At 48.3% G+C, this 19,306-nt stretch overlaps 1 protein-coding gene across 3 annotated transcripts in view; it reads right to left on the bottom strand.

Annotated features, from left to right (window-relative positions):
• The window catches only part of TNK2 (tyrosine kinase non receptor 2), a 135,180-nt gene that overhangs the window by 42,253 nt on the left and 73,621 nt on the right, over positions 1 to 19,306 (bottom strand). For all 3 annotated transcript variants that reach the window (XM_063131763.1, XM_063131761.1, XM_063131762.1), the window contains exons 6-9: positions 17,962 to 18,239; positions 12,531 to 12,657; positions 12,250 to 12,396; positions 7,639 to 7,733 (exon numbers count right to left, since the gene is read on the bottom strand). In XM_063131763.1, coding sequence (XP_062987833.1) covers positions 7,639 to 7,733; positions 12,250 to 12,396; positions 12,531 to 12,657; positions 17,962 to 18,239 — 647 coding nt within the window. The remainder of the gene's footprint in view (positions 1 to 7,638; positions 7,734 to 12,249; positions 12,397 to 12,530; positions 12,658 to 17,961; positions 18,240 to 19,306) is intronic.

Here is a 19,306-nt window from a genome sequence, read left to right as displayed (position 1 = left end):
ACCCAGAGTGGATTAACTGCCCCACTTGGATTTAGAGTTCTGACGAAAATATCGTGCAGATTCACCACCCCACTGGCATCTGAGCCACCAGCCTCTACTGCTCTTTGTCTTGCTAGCGGAATGTTGCTTTCTGGCTCGGAATAGCCGGGGCTCCCAGGGCTCAGATGGTAAAAGAGGTTTCTATCACCTAGGGTGACCATATGGAAAAGGAGAACCGGGCTCCTGTATCTATAACAGTTGTGTAGAAAAGGGAATTTCAGCAGGTGTCATTTGTATGCATGCAGCACTGGGTGAATCTCCCTCTTTATCACGACAGTTAAAGCTGCAGGAGCCCTGCCCTCTTTTGTTTCTGGTGACTTTAGTATAGCTCCTACAGCTTTAACTGCTGGGATGAAGAGGGGGTTTCACCAGGTGCTGCATGCATACAAATGACACCTGCTGAAATGCCCTTTTCTACGCGACTGCTAAAGATACAAGAGCCCAGTCCTCCTTTGCATGTGGTCACCCTAGCTAAGGCAGCCTTCCCCAACCTGGTGCCCTCCAGAAGTGTTAGATGCCTCTCCCATTGGCTGGCTGGGAACCCTGGGGTTGCCGCCCAGCACATCTGGAAGGCGCCAGGTTGGGGAAGTCTGCTTTAAACACATCCCCCAACTGGGAATCGGTTTGCAGTTCCAGCACCAAGTCCTTTAGCACACGCTGCAGATTCCCCCCAGAGTGTTCTTTGGCTCAGCCTACCTAGTTTGGGAGGGGGGGAGGTGTGTGTTGTGTATGTGTGGTGGGGAGGAGAGAGTCAGAAATCATTTTGACTCCTCACCCCACCACTATCATTGCTGTTCTTCAACAACTGGGGTGTGTGTGTGTGTCAGAAAACATTCTGGATGTACCTCCAATTGCCCAGGTTCTCCTGGGAGATCGCGATCTACCTTCTGCCCCGCCAACAACCCAGTGCAGTCTGTGGGCAAAAAGCAAGAGCATCCCAGAGTTATTGTTTTATTATTACTTATTGCATTTATGTACCGCTCCATAGCTGAAGCTCTCTGGGCAGTTCACATAAGATAAAAACACTTAAAAACAATATACCAAAAAAAAAAAGTTGGAAGGGTCCTCAGAAATCATCTAGTCCACCCCCCCGCTCAACGCAGGCTCTGCACTGCAGGGTGCAGCTGCAGCTTCCCTGACAGACGGCCAACCAGATTCTGCTTAAACGCCTCTGGCGAAGGAGAGCCTAGCACCTTCCAAGGTAGAGTCCGTTTCATTGCCAAATAGCCCTGACCATTAGGCAGCTCTCCCTAATGTTTAGCTGAAATCTGCCTCTCTGGCATTTCCACCCATTGCGTTCTAACCCTGCACTCCGCTCCGTCTTCTGCACGGCCGCCTTTCGGATATTTGGCGGCCGCTGTCCTCGCAGGCAGCCCACCTCTGCTCTGGCTGGCTTTTCTGGCAACGCAATCCCAAACCAGCAGGCTGGGCCGTCCCGCTGGCGTGCCGATCAGTTCAGCGTGGGTGACAGGGAGTGGCAGCTGGGGCGTGGGCGTGCGAGCGTGCAGCACAGAGCACTGGAGGGTACACAAGCCGAGGCAGAAATCACCGCCCAGAGAAGTGACTCAGGGCAGGGAGGGCCGAGGGTCCCCAGAAAGGAAGCCTGAAACGGGCACGGACGGCACCCATTCTGCACGGCACTCTGCTCTCTGGCGGTGCTCAGGCCCTGAGCTGAAACGCCTAGCCCTGATCGCGGAGGAGAGTCCGGAGCATAATATTTCAAAGTGAAACTCAGGAGAGACCCAACGAAGCTGGAAACTCTGCAGGTGAGATTGTCCCTGGTCGTTGTCGTCCCCACCCTAAAGAACACGATCCATAAATTCCTGGGCCTGTCCTCGTGGTTATAGACTCTTGCTATTTTAGGAACCTGTTTTTCATCAGAGGAGCGCTGTACAATCTTCATTGTGTTTCTCTTCACACCAGCCTATTTCAGCCATGGAGCACGGAATCAAAGAAGTAAGGGAACCTTGTTGGTTGTTTTTTATGCTCTTCGTGGTTTCAATTTTTGTGAACCGCCCAGAGAGCTTCGGCTATTGGGTGGTATAAAAGTGTAATAAATTAAAAAATAAAAAATAAATATATGGGTTAAAAGCCCTGCTGTGGCTGCACGGTGGAGCTGCATCAATTATAGAATAGCAGAGTTGGAAGGGGCCTACAAGGCCATCGAGTCCAACCCTCTGCTCAATGCAGGAATCCACCCCTAAAGCATCCCTGACAGATGGTTGTCCAGCTGCCTCTTGAAGGCCTCTAGTGTGGGAGAGCCCACAACCTCCCTAGGTAACTGATTCCATTGTCGTACTGCTCTAACAGTCAGGAAGTTTTTCCTGATGTCCAGCTGGAATCTGGCTTCCTTTAACTTGAGCCCATTATTCCATGTCCTGCACTTTGGGGGGATCGAGAAGAGATCCTGGCCCTCCTCTGTGTGACAACCTTTCAAGTATTTGAAGAGTGCTCTCATGTCTCCCCTCCATCTTCTCTTCTCCAGGCTAAACATGCCCAGTTCTTTCAGTCTCTCTTCATAGGCAGCTATCTTTGATTCCTGTCCTAATTATGACTGACATAGAATAATAGAATCATAGAATAGCAGAGTTGGAAGGGGCCTACAAGGCCATCGAGTCCAACCCCCTGCTCAATGCAGGAATCCACCCTAAAGCATCCCTGACAGATGGCTGTCCAGCTGCCTCTTGAAGGCCTCTAGTGTGGGAGAGCCCACCACCTCCCTAGGTCACTGGTTCCATTGTCGTACTGCTCTAACAGTCAGGAAGTTTTTCCTGATGTCCAGCTGGAATCTGGCTTCCTGTAACTTGAGCCCATTATTCCGTGTCCTGCTAGGAAGCCAAAGCATCTTCCAAGGTCCTCCTCTTCCTCTCTATTTCATCCTCACAACAAACCTGTGTGCTCAGTTAAGCTGAAACAAAGCGATTGACCCAAAGTCACCCAGTGATCTTCACTGTCGCAGAGGGTCTAGAACCTGGCTCTCCTTTGCCCCAGTCCGACGCTCTAACCACTACACTGGCTCTAACCACACTGGGATGAATTTAAAGAAAGAAAAGTGGCTGGGTAGGAAGGCTGAAAACCCATCCACCCCACTACCGGTGCCTGGTGGTCCTGATCCAGATCGAGGCCCCGCGCACTTACGCAAAAGTAAGAGAAAAAGTTATGATCGCCTGTATGCTAGCTATTTATACCTCGCCAGGTTCACAGGCTGCAACATGGGGGACATTTCAAAGTATGTCCCGTGGCAACAGTCCTGATTTGGTGACACATTCAGATACAGAGGCTCGCTGCGTGGATGAGGTCCCCACCCCATCAAAATCAAAAGCCTGCAATCTAAAATGAGCACAATTTAAACCAGTTGCAATGTACGTACAGTGAATCTCTATAGCAGCCGACACCAACCGGGGGTGTTGGAAATGCATTGGACTGGATCTCCCACTCTAGTCATGGGATAAGGGGAGAGGTCCTCTTATGGATCAGTAACCTTATGGATCAGCACCTTTTATCAGCTTAGGCTGATATACCAACTGCGCCCTTATCTGGACGGAGATAGCCTAGCTACAGTGATCCATGCTCTGCTAACCTTTCGTTTGGATTACTGCAATGCGTTAAACGTGGGGCTGCCTTTGAAAATGGTCCGGAAGCTTCAGCTGGTACAAAACAGGGCAACACGGTTACTAACAGGGACTGGCCGATGAGACCACATCAAGCCAGTCCTTTTCCAGCTTCACTGGCTGCCAGTCCAGGTCCGGCCCGATTCAAAGTGCTGGTATTAACATTTAAAGCCCTAAACGGCTTGGGGCCAGGCTATCTGAAGGAATGCCTCCTCCCATATGTACCTGCCCGGACCCTAAGGTCATCCTCAGGGATCCTTCTCCGCGAGCCCCTGCCAAAGGAAGTGAGGCAGGTGGCTACCAGGAGCAGGGCCTTCTCTGCTGTGGCACCCTGGCTGTGGAATGAGCTCCCTAAGGAGGTTCGCTTGGCACCTACATTATATGCTTTTAGACGCCAGGTGAAGGCCTTTTTATTCTCCCAGCATTTTAACAGTCTATAAATAAATTTTAACTTGGTGTTTTCAATTTGTAATTTTGCATTGCTGCTGTTTTGATCTGGTTGAGCTTTTATATTGTATTTTATACTTTGAATGTTTTTTATACTTTGAATGGTTTTAATTTTTGTGAACCGCTCAGAGAGCTCCGGCTATTGGGTGGTATAGAAATGTAATCAATCAATCAATCTGGTTAAAGAGCAGAAAGCAGAGAGTAGGCATAAATGGTCCATTCTCCCGATGGAGGGAAGTAAATTTGTGGGATCGGTATTGGGACCACTTCTTTTCAACTTGTTCATAAATGACCTGGAATTAAGAGTGAGCCGTAAAGTGGACAAGTTTGCCGACGACACCAGGATTATTTAAGGTGGTTAAAACACAAAGGGGTTGTGGAGCGCTCCAAAGGGATCTCTCCAAGCTGGGAGAGAGAGTGTCCAAATGGCAGATGCGGTTCAATGTAAGCCAGTGTAAGGTGATGCACGTTGGGACAAAAAAAACCCCACCCCAACATCATATCCTTGCGGTTTGTTTCTAAGCTAGCGGTGATTGACCCAGAAAGAGATCTTTGGGGGGGGGGGGGTGGACAGCTCGATGAAACTGTCGAACAGTGCGTGGTGGCTGTGAAAAAGGCGAATTCCATATTGGGGAACATTAGGAAAGGAATCAAGAGGAAAAAACTGCCTTTTCAACAAATCTATTGTGCTACTATACTTGGAATTCTGTGTACAGTTCTGGTTGCTTAGCTAGACCTAAGGTTTATCCTGGGATTGTCCCGGGGTCATCCCTGTTCATGTAAATCATAGAATCATCGAATAGCAGAGTTGGAAGGGGCCTACAAGGCCATCGAGTCCAACCCCCTGTTCCATGCAGGAATCCACCCTAAAGCATCCCTGACAGATGGTTGTCCAGCTGCCTCTTGAAGGCCTCTAGTGTGGGAGAGCCCACAACCTCCCTAGGTAACTGGTTTCACTGTCGTACTGCTCTAACAGTCAGGAAGTTTTTCCTGATGTCCAGAATAGCAGAGTTGGAAGGGGCCTACAAGGCCATCGAGTCCAACCCCCTGCTCAATGCAGGAATCCACCCTAAAGCATCCCTGACAGATGGTTGTCCAGCTGCCTCTTGAAGGCCTCTAGTGTGGGAGAGCCCACAACCTACTTAGGTAACTGGTTCCATTGTCGTACTGCTCTAACACTCAGGAAGTTTTTCCTGATGTCCAGCTGGAATCTGGCTTCCTTTAACTTGACCCTGTTATTCCGTGTCCTGCACTCTGGGAGGATCGAGAAGAGATCTTGGCCCTCCTCTGTGTGACAACCTTTTAAGTATTTATTATTATTATTATTATTATTATTATTATTATTATTATTATTATTATTATTATTTTATATAGCACCATCAATGTACATGGTGCTGTACAGATTATACACAGTAAATAGCAAGACCCTGCCGCATAGGCTTACAATCTAATAAAGTTGTAGATTTTGAAGAGTGCTATCACGTCTCCCCTCAATCTTCTCTTCTCCAGGCTAAACATGCCCAGTTCTTTCAGTCTCTCTTCAGAGGGCTTTGTTTCCAGACCCCTGATCATCTTGGCTGCCCTCCTCTGAACACGCTCCAGCTTCTCTGCGTCCTTCTTGAATTGTGGAGCCCAGAACTGGACGCAATACTCTAGATGAGGCCTAACCAGGGCCGAATAGAGAGGAACCAGTACCTCACGTGATTTGGAAGCTCTACTTCTATTAATGCAGCTCAAAAAAGCATTTGCCTTTCTTGCAGCCATATCGCACTGTTGGCTCATACTCAGCTTGCAGTCTACAACAATTCCAAGATCCTTCTCTTTTGTAGCATTGCTGAGCCAAGTATCCCCCATCTTGTAACTGTGCCTTTGGTTTCTATTTCCTAGATGTAGAACTTGGCATTTATTCCTATTAAATTTCATCCTGTTATTTTCACCCCAGCACTCCAGCCTGGGCTGACACACAGGGGATCTCGGGAGCAGGTAGGGACGACCCCGGGATGATCTCAGGATAAACCATAGGTCTAGCTAAGGCCTGCATCTCCTAAAGGACACTATATAACAAGGGAAGGTTCAGAAAAGTGGAACCAAAATAACCACGGGTTTGAGGAACCTTCCCTAAGAGGAAATGTTACAACATTTGGTGTGTTTTTTTCCAGTTCAAAAATAAAAATAAAAATGACAAGTTAAAACAGGATAGATGTTTTATAAAAGTACGCATAGGACTTCTTCACACAGCGCAGAGCTAAACGATGGAATTCACTACCGCAAGACATAGCGACGGCCACGAACTTAAGACGGCTTTCAAAGGATACAACATGGAGGCTTTGTCTATCATTCTAGCCTAGATAGGTTTATGCTAACTCCAGGATCAGAGGCAGTAAGCGAATGTGCACCAGTTGCTGGGGAACATGGGCAGGAGGGTGCCGCTGCACTCGAGTCCTGCTTGATGGCTTCCACTGTATTGCCCATGCTCTGGTAACCTCCAAGTTAGATTACTACAATGCCCTCTACGTAGGGCTGCCTTTGAAGACGGTTCGGAAGCTGCAGCTCGTGCAAAATGCAGCGGACAGACTGATTCCAGGAACCAGAAGGGTCGACCATGTAACACCTGCTCTGATCCGCTTGCACTGGCTGCCTGTATGTTTCCGAGCCCAATTCAAGGTGCTGGTTTTGACCTATAAAGCCTAACACAGCTTGGGACCACAATACCTGACGGAACGCCTCTCCCGACGTGAATATACCCGGTCACTACGTTCAACATCTAAGGTCCTCCTCCGGGTGCCTACTCCGAGAGAGGCTCGGGGTGTGGCAACGAGGGACAGGGCCTTTTCGGTGGTGGCCCCCAGACTATGGAACGATCTCCCTGACGAGGCTCGCCTGGCGCCAACGCTGCTATCTTTCCGGCGCCAGGTTAAGACTTTCCTCTTTGCCCAGGCATATGGCGGCACATCTTAATCACCCACATGTTTAGTTTTTTAACGGTTTTTAATGCTTTATGTGTGTATGTTCCGTGTTTTAGAATTTTAAACTTTGTATACTCGTTTTTATCTCAATTTTAGAATGTCTGTAAACTGCCCAGAGAGCCCTGGCTATGGGAGCGGTATATAAGTGTAATAAATAAATAAATAAATAATTGACTAGAGAAGCTGGGGTGGGCAACATGTGGCACTCTCCACCCCCTGGTGTGGCCCCTGACACCCCCCACAGTGAACAAGTCCAGCGAACAACTAAATAAGGCTTGGACAGCTACATCTGCCTTGTTCTTAAACTGGTGGATTTCCCCCTGGTGGTCCGCGGCGAGTGACCCGCGGTGTGTGTGCATGTGAAAATGACTCCCAGATCCTCTGAAGGTGCCCAGCCCTAAGATAGGCCTTTGGTGAGATCCGGATACATTCTGAACAGGGGGAGGGGGTGGGCAGCGGCTAAAGACGAGGTGGAGAAGGAAGGAACGGGAACCTGTCCTACATACAGGGCTTTGTGTCCCGCTGTCTTCCCCACAGCAAGCCCACGTCCCAGCCCAGCTCTCCCCACACGATACCTGCCCTCGATGACCGTGATGATGTCGTTCATCTCGATGAGAAGTTTGTCTGGCTCCTCAAAGTCCTGCAGGGCCCGCATGTCCGTGGGCTGTGCCTGAGAGAGGGGGAAAGAGGAGGAAAAGTGATGGAAAAGTTTAGAATCATAGAATAGCAGAGTTGGAAGGGGCCTACAAGGCCATCGAGTCCAACCCCCTGCTCAATGCAGGAATCCACCCTAAAGCATCCCTGACAGATGCTTGTCCAGCTGCCTCTTGAATGACTCCAGTGTGGGAGAGCCCACAACCTCCCTAGGTAACTGATTCCATTGTCGTACTGCTCTAACAGTCAGGAAGTTTTTCCTGATGTCCAGCTGGAATCTGGCTTCCTTTAACTTGAGCCCATTATTTCGTGTCCTGCACTCTGGGAGGATCGAGAAGAGATCCTGGCCCTCCTCTGTGTGACAACCTTTTAAGTCTTTGAAGAGTGCTCTCATGTCTCCCCTCCATCTTCTCTTCTCCAGGCTAAACATGCCCGGTTCTTTCAGTCTCTCTTCATAAGGCTTTGTTTCCAGACCCCTGATCATCCTGGTTGCCCTCCTCTGAACGCGCTCCAGTTTGTCTGCGTCCTTCTTGAATTGTGGAGCCCAGAACTGGACGCAACACTCTAGATGAGGCCTAACCAGGGCCGAATAGAGAGGAACCAGTACCTCATGTGATTTGGAAGCTCTACTTCTATTAATGCAGCCCAAAATAGCATTTGCCTTTCTTGCAGCCATATCGCACTGTTGGCTCACATTCAGCTTGCGATCTACAACAATTCCAAGATCCTTCTCGTTTGTAGTATTGCTGAGCTAAGTATCTCCCATCTTGTAACTGTGCCTTTGGTTTCTATTTCCTAAATGTAGAACTTGGCATTTATCCCTATTAAATTTCATTCTGTTGTTTTCAGCCCAGCGCTCCAGCCTATCAAGATCACTTTGAAGTTTGTTTCTGTCTTCCAGGGTATTAGCTATCCCACCCAATTTGGTGTCCTCTGCAAATTTGATCAGCGTTCCCTGCACCTCCTCGTCCAAATCATTAATAAAAATGTTGAAGAGCACTGGGCCCAGGACTGAGCCCTGCGGTACCCCACTCGTTGCCTCTCCCCAGTTTGAGAAGGTTCCATTGATAAGTACTCTTTAACTAAGTTTAACTAAGGTATGACTGAGCGAAACCTTGCAGTGGCAGCAAGATGGGAGTTTCTCTCCCTCTCTCTTTCTCTCTCTCTCTCTTTCTTTCTCTCTCTCTCGTAATACTAGAACCCACCAGGGTCACCCCATAAAGCTGAATTAATTGGCTACGGGTTCTTTCACTGGGCGGCCTCAGGGCAGATCAAAGGAAGGATTTCTTCACACAGCGCAGAGTTAATCTATGGGATTTCGCGGCTGCAACATTGCATGAGGGTTGATTGGCAACACCCACTGAAAATACCCAAGGTGGTATTCCCAGTGGTTGGGGGGCGGGGAGGGGGATTTAAGCGTCCTGTGTAGCTCCTTGCCCCCTCCCTACACCAAGCTGAATGTATCTTGCAGACTCAGAAGAATTAAAATAAATGTGCATAATGGGCTTTTCTTTGCCCGGGTTTGGAACAAAGGATTCTGGATGGTGAATTTTAATGTCTACTTGAAGTACATACAATATTTATTTATTTATTGCATTACTAATCTGCCCATTAACTAATCTTCTCTGGGTGGATTGCAACCAGTTAAAAAACTAAAATGCCACAGAGCAGCCTAAAATACAAATATAATGGAAAACAATAAAGAGCACAGGAATTGATAAAACTGCCACAATAACCTAGAACGAGGGGCCTTGCTAGACCAGGTGGAAAATCCGGAGGAGAGGAGGGGAGACCTCGCATTATGAATAACGCAAGATCTCGCCCTTATTCACACACGAGCCGCGACGAGCTCTGGAGGAGAGCTGTCGCGGCCGCCATTTAAATTTTTCTTAAAGCGGCAGCAGCAGCAGCACAGGAGCCAGGAAAGGTAAGTAGGTTTTTTTTAAAAAAATCTCCTTCCCCCCCACATTCACGATCTCCTCCCCACCGGCCCCATTCTCCTTCCCCTGCTCGCCCCCCCCCGTCTGCGATGTCTGATCCCCCGCCCGATGTCCCCCCACGCCCGCAATTCCCCCCCCCGATGTCGCCTGGGCCGCGATTACCCCCGATCTCCCCGGCCTCCTTTTCCCGCCCCCCCCATAGCCCTCATGGCCGCAGCTTTTCCCGGCTACTCGGGAGTAAATCCGGTAGCGGGGAAAAGCGGCGACCTGGTTACATGCCTCTGGCTCAGCCCGAGACCACAGGAAATACCGGGCCTCAAGCGGTGCCAGTTACCCCGGGCCCAGGGAGAGTTCACCCCTGCCTGAGCCTGGGATACCCTGTGCGTCATCTGGACGTCCAGGGGCTCGCCCAGGGCTCGCACCGGGCTAAAGCCCCGTCTAGGAAGGCCCTAGGTCTCTAAAATGCCTGGGAGAAAAGAAACCTCTTTGCCTGGTGCCAAAAAGCCTGGCAAACCTCTTTGGGGAGTTGATTCGTTATCACTTCACCAGTCAATGTCGTGCGGCAGTTCCACCCCTCCCTCACTAGGTGGCAGCACACAGGACATCCACATAAGGGTTTATGCATGTGTGAAAACACCCGACGTTAATCTGAGGTTTTTGAGGCTCAGATCCCCAAAGAACAATTGTAGATCTTCACAAACTCGTTTTTAGACTATAACATATTCAGGCATTTCGGACTTTGAGGCAGGGCGGGGGGACGGGGACGGGACGACAGCAGCTTTCTGCTGTGTGCTTGGAACCAAGAGTCCATAGAGAGAGAACTCAAAAAAGGAACTGACACATTCTCCCTGTCCCCTCTTCAGAATGAGTCCAGCTTCTCACTTGGACTTTCAGACCAGATGTTTGCAGATGTAACTCCAAACCATGGTTTGATGCTACATGTACAAACTTCAGGAGAGCCTCAGCTCACACTACGTCCTCCGTGCGCTTGAAGCATCTTCGAAAGCGACTTCCAGGTTCTCAGAAAACCACAGTTTGCTGTGGCATTTGAACATGGTAAAGTATGGTTTGTGGTCCTGGTTGAAGGCTCTTTCTTGTTTTACTACAGGGCTGAGCAACGTCAGGATGTCTCAAGGCTACTCTTCTCGATCAACCCAGAGTGCAGGACATGGAATAACGGGCTCAAGTTAAAGGAAGCCAGATTCCGGCTGGACATCAGGAAAAAATTCCTGACTGTTAGAGCGGTACGACAATGGAATCAGTTACCTAGGGAGGTGGTGGGCTCTCCCACACTAGAGGCATTCAAGGGGCAGCTGGACAACCACCTGTCAGGGACGCTTTAGGGTGGATTCCTGCATTGAGCAGGGGGTTGGACTCGATGGCCTTATAGGCCCCTTCCAACTCTGCTATTCTATGATTCTATTTTGCGCCCCCCCATTTTACTTTTTTAAAAAAATGTTATTGTGAAAAATGCCACCCAGAACACTTCAGAGTGCCAAAAAGTTCAAATCTAGCTTGCTTGCAAGCTAAATTTGACCCTTTTATTTTATTTATTTATTTATTAAATGTATATACCGCCCCATAGCCGAAGCTCTCTGAGCGGTTTACAAAAGTTTAAAAACAGTGGACATTAAAAGTATACAAAAATTTAAAACCATCAAAAAATATAAAAACAACAACAGTATACAGTATCCATTTTAAACAACAACAGTTCTGGGGTCCATAGAAATCATGAAGCCCTCAAAGAGTCATAGAATAGTAGAGTTGGAAGGGGCCTATAAGGCCATTGAGTCCAATCTATGTAAGCTGTCTGTTTTTCCCATATAAAATTATTCGTTTTTCAAATGTTTTTCCAGGGAGTGAGGGCGGTGGGGTGTGGGTGGATTCAGGGGCCACACTGGGAGTGGTGGGGGGGTTGCATGTGGCCCACGAGACACAGGTTCCCCACACGAGTTTTACTCCAGCAAAGTAAAATGTCTGTGGCCTAGAACTGGGACATTTATCAGACCGTTCTCCTCGCGCAAACAACTGGGGAGTAACTCCGGTTTCCCAGTCCCCTGGCTGCCCTCTATCCAAATAAAGGGGAGGCGGTGGTTGGAAATACTGCGACAAAAGCTGGGGTGTACACCCTCCGACCACAAACAGAAAAAAACACATAATCACAAACACTGTTAATTAGATTGTTCTCATTGGCAAATAATGTTACACTGCCTCAAACTATGTAAACATATTGTTTTTAAATCATAACCTATCACATCAATATAGGTTATGCTTTAAAAACAACATGCAATTGTATATTGATGTGAAAGGTTACGCTTTAAAAACATGCAATTGTATATTGATGTGATAGGTTACGCTTTAAAAACAACACGCAATTGTATATTGATGTGATAGGTTATGATTTAAAAACAACATGCAATTGTATATCGATGTGATAGGTTATGATTTAAAAACAATATGTTCACATAGTTTGAGGCAGTGTAACGTAACCGTTCACCCCAGTTTTCACCCGCTATCCAAGGCACCCCACTCCTCCGCACGTGGATTCAATGGGGCAGGTGGTGAGCCCCTTTCTGCCTGCCTAGCCCTTACCTCCAGCAGGAAGTCCCGCAGGGCCACAAAGGTGGGCCGGTCTTCCGGTTTGTGCGCCCAGCACTGCAACATGACGTTGTAGATGTCCTGGGGGCAATCCTCAGGCCGGGCCAGCCGCTCGCCTTCCTTGTCAATCTTGTGCAAAATCTGGGCGAAGAAAGCAGGACTCAGGCGGACCGGTCGGCACACAGGGTCAAAACAAAACAAAGCCAAAACCTGCCTGGAACGCCCGGCCTACTCTAAGGTCAGCTGTGCTACAGCCCCGGCTGCTGCAATTATACCTGGCTGCCGTTAAGGCCAACCCACGGCTCCTGTCCATATGTGAACATCTCCCATAGCGTAACTCCAAACATCCAAGTGTCACTGGCGTGCGAGAAGGTGCGGGTCTTCAGGCTCTCAGGGGCGCACCTGAGCGGTGGCAATTTTCGGGCCCATGGGAGGAAGCCGGGGGGGGGGGGGGAGAGAAAAGAGAAAGAGATGCCGTCATCATTGAGGAGCCCGACCCGAGTTGCGTTCAAAACACTGCTAGGCAGGGAGGGCGCATCCATGAAACAGCCACGTCCACGGTGTGTGTGTGTGTTGCGGTCTCATTCCCGCCTCCACATGGCCCTCCAAAGCGCTCCCTCTTACTCCAACCACCACTGCCCCCCCCCCCCCCCGGTGGCTTGGTTCACCCCGTGGAGAGGCTACCGGAACCCCTGTCCACGAGGAATGACACCTACTCCAGAAAAAGCTGTACAAGTCATACCTGTCTTAGAGAAACAATCAATTATTGTTTATCCCAGAGTTGGAATTCTGCACTGAGCAGGGGGTTGGACTCGATGGCCTTGTAGGCCCCTTCCAACTCTGCTATTCTATGATTCTATGGAAGGGGCCTACAAGGCCATCAAGTCCAACCCCCTGCTCGATACCTGCATTGAGCAGGGGGTTGGACTCGATGGCCTTGTAGGCCCCTTCCAACTCTGCTATTCTATGATTCTATGTTACATATGGTATGAACGTTGCTGATGTATATTGAGAAATTGAACGTTATACAAATTTATGAACCTAGACATAAATTTAATAAATAAATAAATAAATAAATAAATATGGCCCCCCAGAACTGTTGTTGTTTAAAATGGATACCGTTTTATACTGTCGTTTTTATATATATATTTGATGGTTTAAAATTTTGTATACTTTTTTTTATTAATGTCCACTGTTTTTAACTTTTGTAAACCGCCCAGAGAGCTTCGGCTATGGGGCGGTATATAAATTTAATAAATACATAAATACATAAATTAAAACAAACATATGTTTAAGTCTAGGTTCATAAATTTGTATAATGTTAAATTTATCAATATACATCAGCAATGTTCATGCTATATGTAACATATAAATTGATTGTTTCTCTAATACAATTATGACTTGTACAGCTTTTTCTGGAGTAGGTATCTTCCTCACAGGTCTTATGTGTTTTGTTCATATATCATAGAATCATAGAATAGCAGAGTTGTAAGGGGCCTACAAGGCCATCAAGTCCAACCCCCTGCTCAATGCAGGAATCCACCCTAAAGCATCCCTGACAGATGGGTGTCCAGCTGCCTCTTGAAGGCCTCTAGTGTGGGAGAGCCCACAACCTCCCTAGGTAACTGGTTCCATTGTCGTACTGCTCTAACACTCAGGAAGTTTTTCCTGATGTCCAGCTGGAATCTGGCTTCCTTTAACTCATATATAGTAAGGGCTCCTCTCCTGTCTTGTTTAGGAACCCCTATCCCAGCTGCCACACTTGCAATATTGCCCCTAGCAGCTGGAACAACCTGCAGGTGGGTGTCACTGGCGAGGGCCTGCCAGGGCGGAGAGGCCGTGACCAGACGTGCCTTGTGCTGGCTCCAGGTTTTAAGGAGACCTGAGGACGGAGACCTCGATGCACTCCATCTTACTCCCTGGGCCCCCTTTCTCCACTCCAAGGCACTGCTGTCCACTCCCTTGAGGTCACCCTCTGTGCCCAAGCTGCCAAACTGCCCAGAGACAGAGAGAGCACAAGGGAAATGAAGGACGCTGCCCCGTCCCCTCTTTTTTTTTTGCCATTCATTGCATGGTCACAGAGAGCAGGTGAACAAGCAGCAAAGAGGACCAGGAAAGGACCAGGAGACTACAGAGGGCCTCAGCACATGCCCAATGATGCCTGCACTTGGCACGGGCCCTGAACACGCCAGTCCGCGTCTTGAGGGCCAAGTGAGGCACAACTGTGGTGGCCACATTTGTTTGTTCACATGTGAAGCGGGCGCGTGATCTGAACTTCAAACGAGCCCGCGCAGGAACTCTGCGCCACTTGAGAGAGCGCTTTGGACCCCTCCATCCCCCACGCCCCCGTCAGCACGGTACACCTGGCCCCAACTGCCGACTGCGGTCTTGTCTCGGCAGGCTTTTCCAAAGCTGTTTTATGAGTTTCAACATGTGGCTTTTTATATACTGCAGCATTTTATTAACAGCTGCATGTCCTGACCCTCTTCGACGTGGGCTGTGGCATGACATTCTGCAATACGCGCTGAACTGAACACGATGGTGTCTTAACACTTGCACTAAAATGTGCAATGCAAGGTCAGGACATTATTTTTGTTCTTTACAATATATTATGTCTACTTCATAGAATCACAGAATAGTAGAGTTGGAAGGGACCTACAAGGCCATCGAGTCCAACCCCCTGCTCAATGCAGGAATCCACCCTAAAGCATCCCTGACAGATGGTTGTCCAGCTGCCTCTTGAAGGCCTCTAGTGTGGGAGAGCCCACCACCTCCCTAGGGAACTGATTCCATTGTCGCACTGCTCTAACAGTCAGGAAGTTTTTCCTGGTGTCCAGCTGGAATCTGGCTTCCTTTAACTTGAGCCCGTTATTCCGTGTCCTGCACTCTGGGAGGATCGAGACGAGATCCTGGCCCTCCTATGTGTGACAAACTTTTAAGTCTTTGAAGAGTGCTCTCACGTCTCCCCTCAATCTTCTCTTCTCCAGGCTAAACATGCCCAGTTCTTTCAGTCTCTCTTCATAGGGCTTTGTTTCCAGGCCCCTGATCATCATGGTTGCCCTCTTCTGAACATGCTCCAGCTTGTCTGCATTTTTCTTGAATTGTGGAGCCCAGAACTGGGCACAATACTCTAGATGAGGCCCAACCAGGGCCTTCATCTTTCTAAACCCAATTGCACTTATGGTGGTGGGTTTTTTTGCCACTCTGTTTTCTTTCATCTGCAGCTTTAATCTGTCGCTTTAGGCTGGCCTAGTTTCTGTTATTGTTTCTGGGCGCTTCTGACGGCACAGGGGTGGGCAACTTGTGACCCCCCAGACGTTGCTGAACTCCCGTTAGGAGGGGTGGGCAAATGAGCGGTGTGCCAGACGGGCGGACTTCTAGGAACATCGTCTTGTTGCTCGCCTCGTGCCCGATTCCCGGTTGCGTCTGAGACTGCTACTCACCCATCGTGAACAGGAAACTTGTGCAATTCGAGCAGCGCTTGAACGGGAGATTTGCAGTCCCCCCACAAATCTGGGCAAATATCCCAATTGCTGCAACCTTTCTCCACGGGCTAAAGAAGGGTTGATTCAGTCGACGGAGGAAAATGGCGCAAACTGAACTGGGAATCGGGAACGAGGCAAACATGAGCACGGGTTCGGTAGTTTACGAATACTTTCGGCAGACATGCCGTTGCGCTTGCGTTCGGAGTTTCAAATGGGGCGTGCGCGCATGTTTTGCGAGCAAAAAGGAAACTCTCGTCCCCTAACCCACCAGCCCTAGTCAGCATAGGCAATAGTGATGGATGATGGGAGTTGCAGTCCAACAACGTTTGAAGGGCCTCATGTTGCCCACCCTGTAAGCTTCATCACACCAGGGTTATACTGTGCAATCACCACAAATTGCGTGCAAAGGTCTCCGAAGTTGTCCAGCTTATAATCTTCTTTGACTGTGAAGTGCTCCCATGCATCCTGCTTTAATTGTGCTTCATATATAAAAGAACCGTCCTATTTTGCTACCTCTTTAGGAGCGAATCTTTTGTTGTTCTCCGAGTGGCCACTGGAGGCACAGGAGGAGAATTTGATATATTTAAAGGACAAATTAAACAAATGCTCACATCTGCGAAAGTTTTAAAGATAAAGGCATCAAAATTGGCACAGTGATAGATATTAAGGAGGGCTTTCAGCATACCAAACTTGAACCAGATTGGGTCATCTGTTGATTTTTTATGATTTTTTTTTTACATTTCTCCCCCTTAAACCCTTTCCTGGTATGCAAAAGGATCTTAGCGCTGCCGCCCGGGGTGTGATTTGGTGAACAACAAAAACAACGACAGCTTTACGCTATGGCAGGGGTTCTTAACCTTTTTGGTGTCACACCTCCCTTGTGAAAAATCTTATGGCCCACGCCTCCCCTGTGTTAACGGCCCAAAATTTAGGCTTAGGCAGGACGAGTTCGCATTTTTTAGTTCTGTCTCTGGACTAAAAAAAATGCATATTCAATGAAAGGAACACGAACACATGCAGTGAATAGTTTTGTAGCCGACTGTGGAGGAGTCTTGTTTGTTTCTTTGTAAACCACCCCTCAGCACTTGGAAGATCCCAGCCGCGCAATCCAATCAAGTTTAGGGAGAAGAGGCCTATGCTGGGAGTTGTAGGCTTGGGTGACCCTATGAAAAGGAGGACAGGGCTCCTGTATCTTTAACAGCTGCATAGAAAAGGGACTTTCACTAGGTGTCATTTGTATATATGGAGAATCTGGTGAAATTTCCACTTCATCACAACAGTTAAAGCTGCAGGACCTATACTAGAGTGACCAGATTTTAAAGAGGGCAGGGCTCCTGTAGCATTAACTGTTGTGATGAAGAGGGAATTTCACCAGGTTCTCCAAATATACAAATGCCAACTGCTGAAATCCCCTTTTCTATGCAACTGTTAAAGATACAGGAGCCCTGTCCTCCTTTTCATAGGGTCACCCTATTGTAGGCCTTTTCTCCAGTGCTCCTAGGCAGTTGGAGACCACGTGACCTCACCCTCTCCAAACAGCATTCAGATAGAACTCTTGGGCTGCTGCATTTTCAAGGGGCGCTTTTAAAAATAAAAATAAAATTGAAAGAAGAAAGGAACAACTGCTTAAACTTCAAAAGGTAGAAACCCTGTCCCTTTCCCCAAGGAGAAATTGTCCGAAAATTTCTCCTTCCCCAAGCCTTTTTCTCCAGAGTTTTCGTTTTCCTCCCACACCCCTCCACGAAATGCCAAAAAATGGAATAATCCACACTTTCGGCTCAGCTCAACTTTTTGCAATAAACCGAGGGGAAAAGTGACTTAGAACAAAGCAGTCACTTACCTTGAAAGATTGATAGTTCTTCACGCGAACGCACGTGTAGCAGGTAACGGTAACTACGATAACGCACGTGGTGTACAAATGAGCTACGTCGTAGCTCCCAAGATTAGTAGAAAGAAATAAGGTTGGGCCAAGCTGCGCTGCTACGTACTTGTAAAATAAACAATTTATAGTTGAGAGGCTACTCACACCTACCCTGGAGTCGGTCCAAACCTCCCCTGGGGAGGCGTACCCCACTGGTTAAGAACCCCTGCGCTATTTGAGGGGGACAGGTACGTGGGATGAAGCCCTGTGTTAGCAGAACCCAGTTATTGGTACGGGGTTGCTTTTAACTTCTTCTGTAAGCCCCCTCCCTCCCGTGGAAGAATCCCGACAGCAGCTCACCAAGCGAAGGGGACTTTGCGGTGTTCTTGCATGACGTAGTGGTCGTCATTCTTGGGCAAGGCCCGCATGAGGCCGAAGTCGCCAATCTTGACCAGGTCGTTGGCGGCCAGAAGGATGTTGCGGGCAGCCAGGTCGCGGTGGATAAAGCGCTTCGACTCCAGGTAGGCCATGCCTCTGGCGATCTGGACGGCGTATTGGCAGAGCGTAGCGATCAGGAAATGCCCCAGGTTCTTGCGCAGCCGGTCCAGCAGGGAGCCCAGCGGTGCCAGTTCCGTGACCTGTGGGGTGGGCAGAGGCGGGAGGGGACGCCGTCACACGGTGTGAGGTCGGGGCTGGTTCTAGGCCCAGTGAAAGAACCCACAGCCGAGTAATAAAATGAGTTTTCGCTGATCAATAAACGCATGAATCAATCAATTAAATCTGCATGCGTTTGCATAGAACTTAAACCAGGGGCATTGAACCTCTTTCACCTTGAGGGCCAAATTTAATTTTGGGGCCAGGTTATTTGAAGGAAGGCCTCCTCCCATATGTGCCTGCCCGGACCTTAAGATCATCCACAGGGGTCCTTCTCCGTGAGCCCCTGCCAAAGGAAGTGAGGCAGGTGGCTACTAGGAGCAGGGCCTTCTCCGCTGTGGCACCCCGGCTGTGGAACGAGCTCCCCAGAGAGGTCTGCCTGGCGCCTACACTGTATTCTTCTCGTCGCCAGCAGAAGATCTTTTTATTTTCTCAGTATTTTAACATCTAAATTTAAACTTTGCTGTTTTAATTCTGTATTTTAATCTTATATCAATTTTGCTGCGTGGTTTTATCCTGGTTGTGCTTTTATATATATATATATTGTATTTTGCATTTGTGCTTTAAACCTGTAAGTTGTTTTATTATAGTTTTAATTTTTGTGAACCGCCCAGAGAGCTTTGGCTATTGGACGGTATAAAAATGTAATAAATAAATAAATAAATAAATAAATAAATAAATAAATAAATTTCAGAGGATGTCTTGGGGGTGGGGGGTAGATTGGGGCCATAATTCTGAGCTTCAGCACCTCTGGCCTAAATGAGAGTGAATGAAGAAACGACAACGACACTGGATTGGGTCCAGGCGAAGTTAGTTGAACTTTGTTCCCAGTGAAGTGAATGGGACTTAACTCAGCCATGCCTAATTCACCATAATAGGACCCAAGTTCAACTAATTTAAGTCTGCCTCCAACCCGTTTTCTTCAGTTTTACACAGTGAATGTTTATGTGTGAAAGTGACCTGTGTGTGTATATGTGTGTGTGTTAACTCGACCGTTTGCACATATATGAATACTGGTGTTAAGATTTCTTTTTTCTTTTCTTTTTTTTCA

This window comes from Elgaria multicarinata, chromosome 8, assembly GCF_023053635.1.
Source record: "Elgaria multicarinata webbii isolate HBS135686 ecotype San Diego chromosome 8, rElgMul1.1.pri, whole genome shotgun sequence".
NCBI lineage: Eukaryota > Metazoa > Chordata > Lepidosauria > Squamata > Anguidae > Elgaria > Elgaria multicarinata.
Note: the sequence above shows the minus strand (reverse complement) of the source record. Positions and strands in the feature narration are given on the sequence as shown.